This window comes from Miniopterus natalensis, chromosome 18 (assembly GCF_054644295.1).
Source record: "Miniopterus natalensis isolate mMinNat1 chromosome 18, mMinNat1.hap1, whole genome shotgun sequence".
Taxonomy (NCBI): Eukaryota; Metazoa; Chordata; class Mammalia; order Chiroptera; family Miniopteridae; genus Miniopterus; species Miniopterus natalensis.
The window spans coordinates 16,452,963-16,468,933 of record NC_142098.1 but is presented as its reverse complement, the minus strand read 5'-3'; the positions used below and the strand labels follow the sequence as shown (position 1 = coordinate 16,468,933).

General features: G+C 48.1%; 1 protein-coding gene across 1 annotated transcript in view; it reads left to right on the top strand.

Moving 5' to 3' along the window:
* Positions 1-7,807, top strand: part of CRISPLD2 (cysteine rich secretory protein LCCL domain containing 2) — a 60,314-nt gene extending 52,507 nt beyond the window's left edge. The window contains exon 15 of the mRNA XM_016197133.2: positions 5,373-7,807. Within this exon, the coding sequence (XP_016052619.2) occupies positions 5,373-5,427 (55 nt within the window). The 3' untranslated portion in view covers positions 5,428-7,807. The remainder of the gene's footprint in view (positions 1-5,372) is intronic.
* The last annotated feature ends 8,164 nt before the right edge of the window (positions 7,808-15,971 follow it).

Here is a 15,971-nt window from a genome sequence, read left to right as displayed (position 1 = left end):
CCTGAGGACGCCACAGCGGCTCCCCAGGCTGCGACAAGGGCTTATGATGCAGCCTCCACAGGTGGGTGTTGGGGGAGGGCAGGGGACCAAAAGGAGGTTTTCCCCTTGTTTAGATGGGACCGCAGCAACTCTCGTCACAGAGCCCAGGGCTGAGAAATTCCCCCGGAGCCTGTTCCCATTAGGGATTGTGGGAATCATTCTGGGGCCAGAGAGTGGCTCTGTCCCCGATGTCTGCTGGGACCCTAGAGTGGTCACAGCCGGCCTCAAGGGAGATGTGGACACTGGCCATAGGCAACCAACCCATTTACAGCAAACTGCTTTCTAAATATAGGGAATCCTTCAGTCAAACCAACCAACCAAAGTCTCCTTAGCAGAATTGTGAGCACACGGCCAGAAGTTGGTTCTGCTTCGGAGTGATGTTGGTTTAGGCAATGGCTTTTTTCTAGAAGAGGATTTCCTGAAAGTTTTGAAAGGTGATCATGCAGAATTGGGACAGCGTAAGGGGACAGGCACCTTCTCTCTCTCACGCGTGCCCTGGAGTATAGCAGAGGAAGGAAAGGGCATCGGGAAGAGCTTTTGATGTTGGGACAGGCCTGTGTCCAAATATTCTCAGGAAGAAGATGGATATCTGGATGAATATCAGTTCAGGACTTTTTCTTAGACCAGAACCACTTTTTAAGACAGATTTCACAAGGAGATTGGGAAATATACCGACAATGACATGGACAACTCCTCAGTTCCTCCCAGGACAGATCACCCTGCTCCTGGAACTGCCAGCTGCCCTCTGGCTTTAGTCCAGTCTGTGCTGTGTGGTGCCAGATGGCCATCAGTCCTCCCTGGGTACTTTTCACTGGTGGGGGGAGCCCTAGCTTTGCAGCTCCTCGTGGATCTGGAGGCCCTGCCTCCCGAGGGGCTCCCACTGTGACCTGGGTTAGCCAATGCCATCTTCAGGGATGGCATGGCCACAGCCCATCCATGTAGGATAATGTTTAGAAAGGGGTCCCAGAGCCTCGAAAGACCTGAGTCCACATCCCAGCTGCGCCTGGTACAGGTGTTCCATTTGGGGCAAATTGTGGCCCCTCTCAGAGCCTTGGTTCCCTCTGTAGTGGGAAAAACCTTAGCGATCCCCTGGGGTTACTGCAAGGAATGGATGGGTGAGGTGACATCCTAAAGGACCGAGGCAGCGTCTGCTGTAGTGAGCGTGTGTGCTGGGCAGACAGCTGGCACGGGGTGAGTGTTAGCTCCTGGGGCAGGGCGAGCGGCCATCAGAAGGCTGGGAATCAATAACCAGGGCTGAGATGGGGACACCACCTGAGGCTACAGACACATTTCCCAGAGCACCCTTGTCACAGCTCGTCAGGGAGATCAGAGGATCCTCATGAACTGAGTCAATCAAAGGGAACTTCCCAGAGCTTCCCAGGCCAACTCAGTTCCTCTCAAGCTCTACGGGGAATTGTGTTGGTCCCCCCCATTCCTCCCTCCCTCCCTCCCTCCCTCCCTCCCTCCCTCCCTCCCTCCCTCCCTCCCTCCCTCCCTCCCTCCCTCCCTTCCTTCCTTCCTTCCTTCCTTCCTTCCTTCCTTCCTTCCTTCCTTCCTTCCTTTTAAAATAAGATTAGAGAAACTTCAAAAACTACTGCAACTAATTTTAAGAAATTACTATCACTGAAACTGCAACACCCAGAAAGAACCACTATGCACATTTTGCTATGTTTTCTTCCAAACACCTTATTTTTAATTTTTTATAAAATGGGACCATAGTGTCTGTATTGTTCTGTTAATTGTTCTTTGCAGTCAGCCACAGGTGGTGAATGTCTTTCCAAGGCAGGTTTGATGTAGCCACACCATCGCTTCAGCGGCTGCACACTATTGTCTTGTGTGGACAGACCATTGTTTCCTTACCCAGTGGATGGGCATCTGTGTTGTTTCCTCTTTTTTTTTTTTTTTTTTACTGCAATAACACTGCAAAGAACATCTTTGCACAAGCCCGTGTGCTTTACTGACAGTTTCTTTAGGGAGCTTCCTTTTGGTAGAATAGCCACAGCCGCCAAATTGATCTCTTTGTACGATGCACAGTATCTCTCTCCTGTTTAAACCCTGCCCCCAGGGGCTTTCCATTCAACGAGAACAAGCTCCCTTCCCCTTACCAAGCAAGGTCACGCCAGCTGCCAGCCCTGCCCACTTCTGCACCCTCTCTTGGTGCATTGCTCCTCCTCATTACAGTATTTCACCTCACTAGCCTTCTCTCTATTACTTGAACATGCCAAGATCATTCTTACCTCAGGGCCTTTGTTCATGCTTTACCCAGCCCTGGACAGCTCCTATATATTCCCATGGCTGGGTGCCCCTTGCCATTCAGACCTACACACAAATGCCACCTCCCCAAGGAAGCCTTCTTCTACCACTGAGTCTACAGTCACCTTCCTCCTCCCGGGTCTGATGGGATCCCATTGCCCTGGGTTTTATTTTCCTCCCAGGACCCACCACTCTCTGAAATTATTGCATACACATATTTTTTGTTAATCCCATGTCCCCAACACCCAACCCAGTGCCCGGCACATAGTAGGCACTCAGTAAATCCTGGTGAATGAAGGACAAATTGCTGAGTTCAGCAATTTGTTCAGAACTGATTGAGGAATTTTTAATACCCTTTATGAAAATTGTTTAATACTCTTAATTAAAATTGTTAAATACCTTTTATGAAAATTGCCCAGAAATGCTGTGCCAATTACACTCCCTTCATATATGTATGGGAGCTACAAACTTATCCAAAAACAATCAGAGGGCAAGATTTAGAAAAATAGGTTATTTTATAATTTCTCAAATCACACTTGTTTCAAATATGCACAACTGTCAACTTACCTAGAGAGACTGGTGCTTAGTGTATATGTTTGAGGCGTGAACAAATGGACCCACTAAAGGTTTTTTGAGCGACCCAGAAGTGGAGGATTCTTGGCCTGAGGCAGTGCGTGGGCTGACACCTGGCATTGTCACATTGACGCCTCCAGCAGTCAGCACAGTGTTTGATATGTTAATAAACACACACCCAGTTCAATGGGCCTGCTCTTGCCTCTGAGGTGGATGAGTTGTTCAGTGAGGCTACTTGGTAGGTCCAGACAAGACATCCAGGTACCTTGGAGTACCTGTCCGGACCACAGCCTGAATGGCCCCCTTGTCCCTGGGCTGTTTGGGGCCCTGGGAATGGGAGAACCCCCTGCCCCATCCATAGAATTTGCAGTAGGAAGTCAGAGGAGACCCAAACCCTGTTCATTTTGCCCAGTGTGGTTTGCCCACCATGTTGAAGAGCCAAGTGCCTTGTGGCTCTGGGTGGTTCTCCCAGACTATTCATTGGGCAAAGAATCCAGGGGAATCTTGCAGCCCAGAGGCCTGAGGAAGGCCCTGGAATCTGAGCTCTCTAGAAACCAGAAGGGCAGCCGGGGTAACCCCAGCCCCTGCATGGCCAGTCTCCTTCCATGTGGTCCGGTGGGGACAGCTGGCTCTGAGGCCACAGGGCCAAGCATTCTGCTATTTCTGGGCTCTTGGCCTTTCCTCACAGCCCCATCTCGCCAAGGGCTCCTATCTGATCCGCGTTTCAAAAGTTCAATTCCAGGGTAGCCAAAAGCCTGAAGCTGCCACGGGGAAAGGGGGAAAAAAGAGGAATTCCCAGCAGCCTGTCCCCCGAGGATTCCTGACTTCCAAGCTGTCTGAGAGGGCAAGGCCAGCTGTCTAGTCCGGCAGTTTTCAATCTAGAAGGGGGACTCTAAGGAAATCATGCTTAAACCGTGGCTGGGCTTTCATCTTACACCCAAACTCATTCGTAATGAGCAAAATGTAAATTAAAACTGTATTTGGATGCCATTCCCCAGTTTAGATTGGCTGAGAACAGAAAGCTAGATGATCTGCTGTGCTGGCAAGCCTGCGGGTTAAACAGGGTGCCTCCCGCATGGTTGATGGGAGCTGTCAATTGGTACAACCTTTATGGAGGGCAATTTGGCAGGCTCCCCAAATTACAAATGCCCACATCTTTTGATCCAACAATTTCACCTCTAGGAGCCTGTCCCCAGGCACTCCCATACCTATGCAAAAAGTCATGGACAAGGTTGTCCTCCCTAGCACTGTTTGCAAAAACAAAAGATTAAAAATAACTAAAAATCTATAAAAAAGACTCAGTTAACTATATTATGATACTTTAATAGAATAGAATACTATGCAGTTGAATAAAAAATCTGGGAAAGCTCTCTATGTACAGACAGCCACTAACGATGGCTGTCAGGCGGATAATAACAAATGGTGGCCGGGGTGTGAAGACACTGGGACCCCTCATGTATTGCTGGTGGGAATGTAAAATGGTGCAGCCACTGTGGAAAACAGCTTGGCAGTTTTTTAAGAAATCGAACAGGCCATTTAACATGCAACCCAGCAATTCTGCACCTAGGTATCCACACAAAAGAATTGAAAAAAAAAGCCCATACAAACACTTGTGCACAAATGTTCATAGCAGCATTATTTATAATAGCCGAAGGTGGAAAGAATCTAAATGTCTATCAACTGAAGCATGGATAAATAAATATGGTAAATCCATATCATGGAATATTATTTGGCAATAAAAAAGGAATGAAGTACCAGTCATGCTACAACATTGATGAACCTCAAAAACCTTATGCTAGGTGAAATAAGCCAGCCACAAAAGGCCACATAGTGTAGGATTCTATTCACATGAAATGTCCAGAATAGGCAAATCCATAGAGACAGACGTTGCCAGAGGCTGGGAGGAGGGGAACTGATTATAAATGGGCATGAAAGATCTTCTCAGGGGTGATTGTGGTGATTTAAAACTGGATTGTGGAGGTGAATGCATAATCTCTTTGCCTGCAAAATGGGATACTTAATGGTACCTACCTGGGGAGGAAGGTAAAAAGGCATATACAAAGTACTTTGCACAGGGCTCGGCATAAAATCTGAGCGCAATTGTGTGCCCCTTTGAATAACAGCAGCACTTGCATTGTTGTTATAATGCCATCCTATTAATCGGTCAGCCAGATGGCCACTATTTGGGTTGACAGGTGTTAGCAAAAACCAGGCAGGAGTCTTGGAGGGTGAATTCAATTCAGACAGACTGGGGCCAGTAAATCCCAGAGTTAAAAGAAAATAACTTAACAGCCCTGACCTAGATTCAGACCCAGGCAAAGAGAACAGAATTTGCCAGCTGTTCTTGGCTGGGGCAGACTCTGTTTCCAGCAGCTGTGGGGAAGTGTCCCTCGGCCGTGGTTCTTCCATGGCGGGGACATGAGGGGCGCCCAGCTCTCCCTTCCCAGCTCAAGTCACTGTAGAAATCTGCCTTCTACAGATAACATGCCCTCTCCCTTCTTTTGCAGCTTGAATACCCCTCAGGATGGAAAGGCCTTCCGGATCTTTGCTGTCAGGCCGTGAACTTCCAGTGCTGGGGAGAAGGGGGGTCTTCCAGAGGGCTTCTGGGTTTTGCTTTTTATTTTTATTTTATCATTTGGGGGTGGGCTGGGGATACGGAGTGGCAAGAAACTTCTTTTGAGTGGTGTTCAGTGTCACATCCTTTGTGCCTTTGTCTCATCTCTGCACCGTGGAGAAACAGCATCCTCCCAGGCCTGGCCGAACAACTGGTGACTGGTCCTGCTGAGGCTTGATGGCCTCCATCCGGTGCCCCCTCTGCACAACAGTCACCCAAGGTGGTCCTTCCTATGTGTTCTTTGGTGGGAGGAGAGAGGATTCCCACGGAGAGAGCACCAGACTCGGGGATCCCAGGGTGAGGCCGTCAGGGGTGCAGGAAAAGGCATACTGAGCACACCCAGGGGGAGTTTCAGGAATGGGGTAGAAGGTAGTTATTTAAAAAAAAAATTAAAAGCACAGTCCATTCCTACCGATGGAGAAAAATGAGTTTAATGTTTGCTGGTCAGACAAATGGGCCAGAACAGGGGGCTGGGGAAGTGAGACACAGGCTCTGCCCTGGCACCTGTCCTAGCTGGTGTCCTGCCACGAGCAGGCTGGTTCTATATACAGCAGTGCTGGTTTATTTAGAGTTCAGTAGTAACTCCAGAGATTTATCTTGTCTTTGTCCTTCCCTTCGTCCACGTGGCCGTCTGTCTGCTGCCGTGACATTTGGTCTCATTGAGGACTAATGAACCAGGATTCTTTCTTTACCCCCTACCCATTGTGGCTCACATGCCAGCCCAGACTAGTTTATGTGTCATAGTTCACACCAGGGTCTTTGCTTTGCAAGCGATTCTGTTTGAAGCCCACTTTTTTTTCTTTTTTTTTTAAACTAGTCTCTGTTGGTTTCACAAAGGTGTCTAAGAACAGCCAAAGAAGAGCTGTTTGGTTGCTGCTTTTTAAAAATGACAATTAAACATGCAGATTCACCTTCTTTCAGATGACCTATTTTTTAGCAGTGGGAGGAATAGATTCCTTAGTACCTTCTTCACCGAGGTTAGCAGCTCTGGGAAGAGGAACAGCCTGTGGTTATGAAATCGTCCTGCGGCGTAATAACCACAAGAGAGAGTAACACTCTAGAAGGATTCCTCTTCCTGTTTTTGTGGAACAACTCTTGCCAAATGTTCCTCAGGCTCCGAGGAGTGTGGTGCTCTCTGGCTTCCATCACTTTATAAAAGTTCTTCATAAGCCCAGACCAAAACCCACAGTGAAATAAAATACCCCTTTGTAAATAGCATTTCTTTATAGAAGGTAAAATTCCACCCTCCAGCACCAGGCTGGCCAATAGATCACTTTTGTGAACACCAGTTTCAAATTTGATTTCACTCCCCATCAAAATATTTCAAAGGCGTAGGAGTCAGCAGGAAAGGAAACAACAAAACAGCAAAAACACAACTGGTGCATTGTGGAGTGCGTTCTTAATTAATACAAAACCGGAAGGTAAATAGCTCCTCCCCTTCCCCCTTTAGGGGGTTTGTATAAGTAATGAAGCTCTTCACTTGACAGAAGTGAAATTAGTGGGGCCGTGTTTTTGCTGTGTGCATTGTGGACTTGTAGTAATTCATAGGTTCTGACTATTCAACCCCAAATGTCAGAGTGAAAGCATTTGGTCAGCCTGTCAGATATTGTGTCTGGTTATCTGCAAAGATCTGAGTACTTGGACACTTCTGGCTATTCTGTGGCTGTGGCTGTGTGTGCTCTGTCCAGCCTGCCAGGTTGGGCTTTTAGAATTAGTGACAGCCCAGGGGACTTCCAGTGGGTTTGCTTTTGAAGCCTCCTGCCCGAGGCAGAATCTGAAGCTTCCAGAGTGAGTAGACCGCATCATTTTAGGTTACGTTCCCGGGTTCCCAGATGCCTCATTAAGCGGGCCCATCGGATGAACAGCATAGAAAGGCCTCACCCAGAGCCAGATCTTGTGTCGTTTTCATCCTCAAGAACATTTTGAAACTGGAACCATTTTTCTTCTGTAAATGAAAACTAAGACTACAAATTATAAGCCCTGGAAACCAGGGACCACCTCTAATTTTGTGTTTAACAGTGCCCATTGTGACATCGGCGCTTAACCCATAAAAAGATGGTGAATCAGGCCAACAGTGTTTCTGGGTCTCCTGCCCCTGTGATGAAAAGTTTCAGTTTCTTCCAGATTTCTATCCCACGTGTTCTGAGATGTCATATTGTCTGTAGGCTCACTCAGCCCGCAGCTTACATGTGTGCTTTTTTTCTATGAAAAATGATGTATTTTACTACTTCCAATGTACAAACGTTTACTGTAAAAAAATATTTTGTGCTTTGCATGAACAGGGACCACGTTGCTGTTGTTTCAATAAAACTGGTTTGATTTCTAAAACATTTCTGTGATGTATCTTTTATGGACAAATCTGAACAGTTTGTGGAGTCCAACGTTTGAAACCCCCTCGCAGGCTGTCACCTATTTTGTTTAAGGAACGTGGCGTGGAGATGCTAATTACTGCGGTATTTCTGGAACCTCTGGGGACCTCCACCTGCCAAACGGGAAGAGATGGCACTTAAAGTATGCGGATCACACGGGGTGGGGCGCACTCGGCAAAATGCGGATTCTGGTCCAGCAGGCGTGCATTGGGGCCTCCTGGTGACGCTGACACTGCTCGTCCCCTAGTCCTACTCTGAGTGGTGAGTGGCGACAGGCTCAACCTCATTCTGTCCCTGTCTTAATCAGCTTGGGCTGCCATAACAAAAGACCACAGACTCGGGGGCTTAAACAATGGAATTATATTTCTCCCAGTTCTGGAGGCTGGAAGTCCAAGATCAAGGTGCCAGCAGGGCTGGTTTCCCCTGAGGCCTCCCTCCTTGGCTTGTAGATGGCCACCTTCTTGATTGTATTCCTTTCTCTGTACGTACATCCCTGTCGTCTCTTCGTATAAGGACACCAGTCCTGCTGGATCAGGGTCCCACTTATGACCCCATTTAACCTTAATCACCTCCTTAAAGGCCCCATCTGCAAATACAGTCAAATTGGGGGTTAGGGTTTTAACATGTGGACTTGGGGAGGGGGGACGCAATTCAGTCTATAACAGTCACCTTCTTTCCAGGCATCACCATTTCATGGGATTGCAGTCATGTGTCCCCGTGTGCTCCAACGCCCACGAGTGACTATGGGGGCACCTGGCGGACCTTTCTCCTCTCGCCATCAGTGCTCTGCCGTTGCTTTCACAGTCCCTCTATTTATGACAAATGCTGCTCTTTTTCATTGATGGTGGGGAAGCTTTCCTCCTTAATAAATATGGCTAAGGCTTTTTAGATGGTAATTTAAAAATATTAAGTAACCAGTTGTGTGTACAGATTGCCAAAATCACGAGACTGGATAATAATGACTAATGTTTGGGAAACACTGGTTTCTGACAATAGCGTGGCCAAGTTCATAGAAAGGGCCCCCCACTGGCAGGTCCCCCAGGGCACTGGAGAGCCTCCCAGTCCAGTCCTCCTCCCTCAGGACCTGCAGCCTTCCTCAGCCTTCCCGTTCTGATACCCCCGGATGCCACCACTTGTGCCCCAGCTACTCATCCCCAGACCTCCAGCGTGTGTATTTCAGTGGCTGCTGGGGGAGGCAGGGGGAGGAAGAGAGGGGCTGGTGTTTCCTTTTTGCAGAATTTATCTGAGATGAGGCAAAGGCCTGCAAGAGTTGTGTAACTTCAGGTTAAATGCTTAGTACCTCGAGCCCAAACCACACTGCTTGGGGACCCGCTGACAGGGTGCTCCCACACACTGTGACACAGGGACAGAGAACACAGACTTGGGAGGCCTCTCACCAGCTGCGGGGCTTCAGACAAGTCAACTTGCCTCTTTGGGCCTCTGGCTGGTCATCTATAAAATGGAAATTTATCACAGCCACCTCCTAGCTGTGTAGATTAAATTAGGTGAGCCGTAGATAGAAGTGCTCCTAGTGCATATTCAGATGACGGTAATTATTTGCCCGGTTGGAACACTTTTGGCTGCAGGTAACAGAAACCCCATTGAATGGCCCTAGGACTTGATAGAAATGCAGATTCTCGGGCCTCTGCCCAGACTACTGAGGCAGAGCCTCTGGAGGTCGCCCAGTACCCTGAGTGTTAACAGGCCTCGGGGGGGATTCTGGCACTTGTTCCAGTGGGAGAAGCATCACTCTAAAGACACCCAGATATCTCAGCGCAGGAGTCCGAGGGAGACGATTCAGGGGCATCGGCTCAGTGCGGTCAGGACACCCCAGCGACATCTCTACAAACCTCTCCCCACTCCTTTGTGGTTGTGACAGTGCCATGCCACACACTGTTCCCACACACTGAATCTGAGACAGGAAGGGTGGGAAGAAAATCTTTGCTGGTCTCACACTGCAGGCCTGTTTTTAAGTCCCTTTCATCATAAACAGGCCACGTGTCTATTCCCAGATCCATCACAAGCAATTGTTGAAAGAACAGGAATGTTTAGAGTAGAAAGAGGAAGCCCAGGGAGGGGGGCATGAGAGCTGTCTTTAAATACATAAGATGAGCTCTCGTAGGAGGCGGCGTGATGTAAGTTAAGAGAAGGGACTCAGACATGCCTGAGTTTGAATCCCAGCTCAGCTCTTCACCGGCTGTGTGATGCTGGACAAGTTGCTGAACCTCTCTGAGCACCAGTGTCCTCCACAAAAGGGTGGTAATAACAGTGTCTACTCTACAGGGTGGTTATGTGGACTAAATGAGGTCAAACCTGAGAGGTGCTCAGTACTTGGCATGCGCACACAGCTGCCACAGACGGTTACTCTCATTGTTTTCCAATGCCAATGGGAGCGGGCCACAGGGGCACAGATTCCTACCAAGTACAGTAAATGACCTTATTGGAGTAGGCAGTAGACGGGCATGGACAGAGTAGGAACGATGGGCTGGGTGCAGAGGGTTACCAGGGTGGAGAGCCCGGGGTGCCTGGCAATGGGCGAAACGACAAGCCCTGGCAAGACCACTCCCTTAAGTATTAACTCTGGAGATGACATCTAGGCCTCAGCTGTGTTTCAGCTCCGGGCCCGGAGAAGCAGCGAAACCAGGCAGAGTGAAGCCGGGGCCGACATCAGGACCAGCTGCACTGACTAATGACCCCCGCCCCCGGCTCCCAGCAATCAGGGGAGACCACGATTCTGAGGAGACACGCCTGGAAAGCTGATGAATATTCTATTGAGATCTTCCCCTGAGACCTCAGATAGAAGCCCTCAGGGTGGAGGACCCAGCAAGGCTCTCTCTATGGAGCAGGTTCGTGCCTTTTCCTACCCCCTTCTTTCCCCAGGGTGTTGTGTTCTCCCCCCCTCTTGTCTTTCCCCCCTCTCCTCTTCTCCCCCTCCCCCCCCTCTTCTAAGCTCCAACGGCTCTTTTTTACTATAACTTGTTTCCTGAGCCCATTTCTTCTACGGCTCACTTCTTCTACCTCTGTGACTTTCTAAATAAACTTTTTATTATAATTTGTCTTAGCCAAAACTCAAGAACTGAGGCGGCTGAATGGAGGGTAATACCTGATGCCACTTTTCCGCCACTAACATGATAATTGGCAGAACTATCCAAAGCTGAAATGGTCCATGTAAATAGGGAATGAGCTTCCCATCCCTGGAAGGATTCAAGCAGAAGGTGGAAGAACCTTGGACTAGATCTACTTTGAGGCCTTCCCCATCAGCCCTGCCCAGAGGGGCCTGGAAACCCAGGGCAGGGGTGACATGGAGCTATTGAATCCTGGATCCTCGAGCCGAGGCAACTTCATTCTATAAAAGAAAAAAAAATAAGCCCCGCAGCTATGTAGGTGGTCCCGAAATCGTTATTTTTTATTGGGTTGATTTTTGTTTGTTCGTTTATCCACCTTCCTTCCAATTTTTCACCCCAAGCCAAAACCTGTCCTAGACTGCCACTGGGGCTTAAAAAATCTTTTAGACCCTTAAATAAATAAAGCTGGTGCCAAAGGCCCAGGTTTTGAAAACCTCATGACATTCCTTTTACTCTTTCATCTTGGCCAGTTGAACTGGTAGCAGCCTTCAGCCAGGAGCGGGGAGACGGGCCCTTAAACCAGTTCCCCCTGTCAGCGCCTGGCCTGGCTCCGAGGCGGCAGAGCGCCTCCCCGTGTGCCTGGCCTCCGCGCTGGCGCTCCCGGCTCACCTGCTTTCACCTCCGTTCCCCCCTCCTGGCGGTGGCCCCAAGGGCATTTCCTCTCCAGCCCACTGCCCCCGCCTGACACAGGAAGGCGGCAAAGAGGCTCACTCGCGCCAAGTGCCTACTGTGTGCCAGGAGGGGCGCCAAGCATATGCTATCTCATTCAAGAAGCACGCACCTCCTTCAAGCCCTTCCTTTTTCAACGGTAAATGTCAACTATAATTCAGGTGCCATTTGATTTTATTTGTCAAAGTGCCAGTTAGAAATTCATGTAGTCGTATGTAACAGAGACACCCCCCCCCCCCCGTGGTCGGTGGGAGGTCCAGGGGGACGGTGCTGGGAAGGCCCCAGGGACCAGATTCCTTCCCACTTCTGCTCTGCCACCCTCCACAGGGCGTGTGTCCTCACGGGGGAAGAAGGCGACGGCCTGCTTCACCTCCAGCCCGCCACAGACATTCTGGAAAAGGGGACGTCCTGGTGAAAGGCAAAGGAACATGGCAGCTCCTTCTGTCCCTTCGATTTCAGGAAATTTTTCAAGTCTAGAATGTCCGATTGTTTTCTTTCTAATTTTCTGCAAAAGTTCTCACATTTATTTTGAAGATATTTTCCTTTTGGACTTCAGCATAGATATATATCAACTAATTCTTATACCTAGGTCATGTGGGGTCAGTCACTGTTGATTTTTTTTTTTTTTTTTTGTGCAGGAGTTGGTAAACTTTTTCCCCTCTCCACATTGGAGTTTGGTCCAGAGCCTCTTAGTGTCTCATCCCAGTTTTTCCTTTTCAGTCTCTCATGGTTTACACCTTTGAAATTGTCCCAATATGATCTTCTGAGGGGCAGGAGAGGAACCTGGGGCCAGTGGGTCTGAGTTCAAATCCCAGCTCTAGCACTTACGATCTGGAAACCTTGGATGGGTTTCTCGACCTCTCTGTGCCTCAGTTTCCTCATCTATAAAGTGGGGATAATAGTAGCAGCTACTTCATAGGATTGTCATGAGGTTCCAACAAGTGAATATAGTTTTTTTTTTAAAAGCATTCGGAAGCCTGACACGTAATAAGTGCTATATACACAGTGGTTGGCACAGCTCCTAATACCCTTATTCTGGCTCTGCAGCAGAACAGCAAGAACAAAGGGAGAAATGTTAGCTTTCGAGTCTCTAAACAGACTTTTTCGTTTGCTTTAACTTTTCATTTTGACATAATTTCCGACTGACAGAAGAGTTGCAAGAATAATATAAAGAATTCCCATACATCTCCATTCAGATTCCTCAGACATTAACTCTTCCGGCCTTTACTTGATGATATTCTTTCTTTTCTAAATTATTTAAGAGGAAGTTGCAGATCTGAGACCCCCTTTATCTCTAAATACTCTAGTGTTTAGAAACCTAAGAAGAAGGACATTCTCTTAGTAAAAAGGAGACATTTTCTGGAATAATTATCTCCATCGGGAAATGAACATGGATGCATTAAACGATCTAACCTGCAGACCTACTCAGAGTTTGCCGTCTGTCCCAGGAATGTCTGTTATGGCAAAATCTCAAAATCTCAGGTCACGAATAGCATTAAGTTTTCAGGTCTTTTTAGCGCCCTTGAATCTGAACAAGCTCCTCTCTCTGTCCTACTTTTATGATGTTGACATTTTTTGAAAACATTACTGTCCAAATATTTTGTAGAATGTCCCTCAAACCCAGTTTATCGAGTGTTCCTTCACGATCAGATTCAGGCTCCACGTCTCTGGCAGGACTCTCACTCTGGCGACACTGCGTGCGCCCCACAGCAGGGGGCACGTGCCCATTCGCCCTGGTGCTGCTGAGGTCAATTTTGACCACATGCTGAGGTGGTGTCTGCCAGATTTCTCCACTGTGAGCTTCCTATATTTTTTGGTAATAAATAATTGCCTTATGGAGAGAGAGATTGAGAATATGTAAATATTGTAAATATCCAACACCTCATAAAAGCTTTGCTCACAGGTTTTAGCCTCTATTGATGATTCTTGGCTTAGCAAATATTTTATCATGGCTGCCAAGGGGTGACTTTTCTAATTCCATTATGCCTCCCACATTTATTAGTCATGAGCCTATAAGGAAAAGTTTTCCCTTCTCCCCTATTCATTTATTTATTCATGCACATGTAGTTTATATTTTATAAATATATATTACATACTTATATACAATTTATATAGTATATATTACTTATATATTATATGCATACACATACATATTAATGTGAGTTCATTAATTCTTGTTCTAGGCAGTAAATTACAACGCTTTACTATCATTTTCTGGTTTGATGCTCACATCAGCCTAGATTTGAGCAATGGGAGCTCCTTCCAGCTGTCTCCTGTGTGCTCAATGTTGACATGGCCCCATCAGTTTTGGCACAACTTTCTGGCACAACAAGATGTTCCCGGCTCATCTTGTACTTTCCTTGTCCCAGTCTTGGAATCAACCATTTCTCCAAGGAGCCCTAGTTCCTTTTAGTGGAAATTCTATCTAAATAGACATAAAACTCTCTGGCAGAGAAAATAGATTGAGGGAAAAGATGCCTGTGTCTCAAAATCCAAATCTCATGGAAGGCACAGATTTTGGAAGAGTCTGGTTCTTCCCCCCGGGCCAAGGCTCTCTGGACAGTGGGTGAGCAGAAGCCTAAACTTGGGTGCTGTTAACAGTCTGAGGGGCTCCTGGATTTCATAGGGCGGAGCCCTTCCTACTGTAGAAGCTCAGAGTGTCTGACACTTGCTTCCCCAGATTTCCTTGCAGCTAGGGTGCAGGCATGGGACATGTTTCTGTGAGGCTGAGCTGGGAGCCCCTGATGCCAGGAAGCTTGTGTCCAGACTTCTCTCGGAAGAGCAGTGGGGGTTTCAAGGGTAGCAAGTAGAGGAGCCAGATTTAGACAATAAAATAATAAAAATAGAATATTGCATGGAACATATACTTACTAAAATATTACTCATTGTTTATCTGCAATTCAAGTTGAATCGGGTCTCCTGTGTTTTCTCTGGCAACCCTAGCTAACCGGAGAGCTCAGACTCCCACCCCAGGGGGCTGCGTTAACAAACTGCATTGCCCAGGGCTCACCCACCCAGCAGGTGACTCCCACCGGACCATTCTATGCTATGATCTCGGGCATCATTTCTGGCTGCAGAACCTTCCTGCCTGGTCCTCCAGCCCTCCCTGAGATCCTGTGGGATCCTCAATGTCCTTGTTACAAATCTCTTTTCTGCTTACATGACTGCAGGGTGCTGGGAAGGGTTGCCCGTGTCCATGCCTGGCTGTACTGAAATCAGGTGCGGATGAAGGGAGGAAGCTCCCAGATCAGTTCCGAGAAACTGGAGGGTAGAAGGGACTTGTTCCCCACGTTTTTCAAGAATTTGCAGAATTCCCCAGACTGAAGCCATCCATCCATCCATCCATCCATCCATCCATCCATCCATCCATCCATCCATCCATCCATCATCCATTCACCTATTCTCCATCCGTTCCTCCATCTGGCATTTATTGAGTACCTACTGAAAAACAAAAAAACAGACACAAGTGTGTCTGCTCCCATGCTAAACTCACATTCATATGGGGGAGGCAGGCAGGCAACAAACAAACGTGCCACACACATTATCAGGAAAAGAAACCAGAAGAGGGAGGGGGGATGCCAGAAGCTGAGGCTCTTGGTGTTTTAAGTCAGGTGGTCAGGGAAGGTGAGGTGGGGATCGCTGAGAAGGCAATGTTTAAAAAAGGGGAGATGAAAGTGAGGGAGGAGCAGGGTGGGTGTCAGAGGGAGGAGAGCTCCAGGTGGAGGAACAGCAAGCTCCAAGGGGCTGAGACAGGAGTGTGCTTGGCCTGGGGCCCCAGGGGAGCTGCAGGAAGGAGGGAGCAGAGCAGAGCGCCAGCTGAGGCCTGAGGCCCGAGAGCTGGCAGGCAGGTCAGAGATGGCATCAGGCTGTGGGAAGGGCTTGGGCATTGACTCCAGGGAACTGGGGAGCCCTGGGAGGGCTCTGAGCCGAAGAGAGATGGGCCCTGACTTCCATTTTTAGAGGAATGCCACCTTAAGGGGGCGGGAGATGGAGAATCCATTGAATTCACTGGTTTAAACTTGAAACAAGAAAACCCAGGATGCTTTTTTCTGAATGACCAGTTTTAGTCAGCCAAGTTCATTAGGGATGGGGGATGGGCAGGACTTAAGAGCTAACGGTCAAGGTTTATTACAGAAAAATAAAGATGCATCTTTTCTTGCACACCTGAGCATGTGGCTCAAAAATTCAGGCATCCTCTTATTGAATCCTCACTACAAGCCCACAGGCAGGTGTTGATATCCCCATTTACAGGTGAGAAAACTGAGGCCCAATGAAGCCAAGCACCTTGCCCAGGTCCCCCAGCCACAGATCCCATCCCAGGCCTGTCTG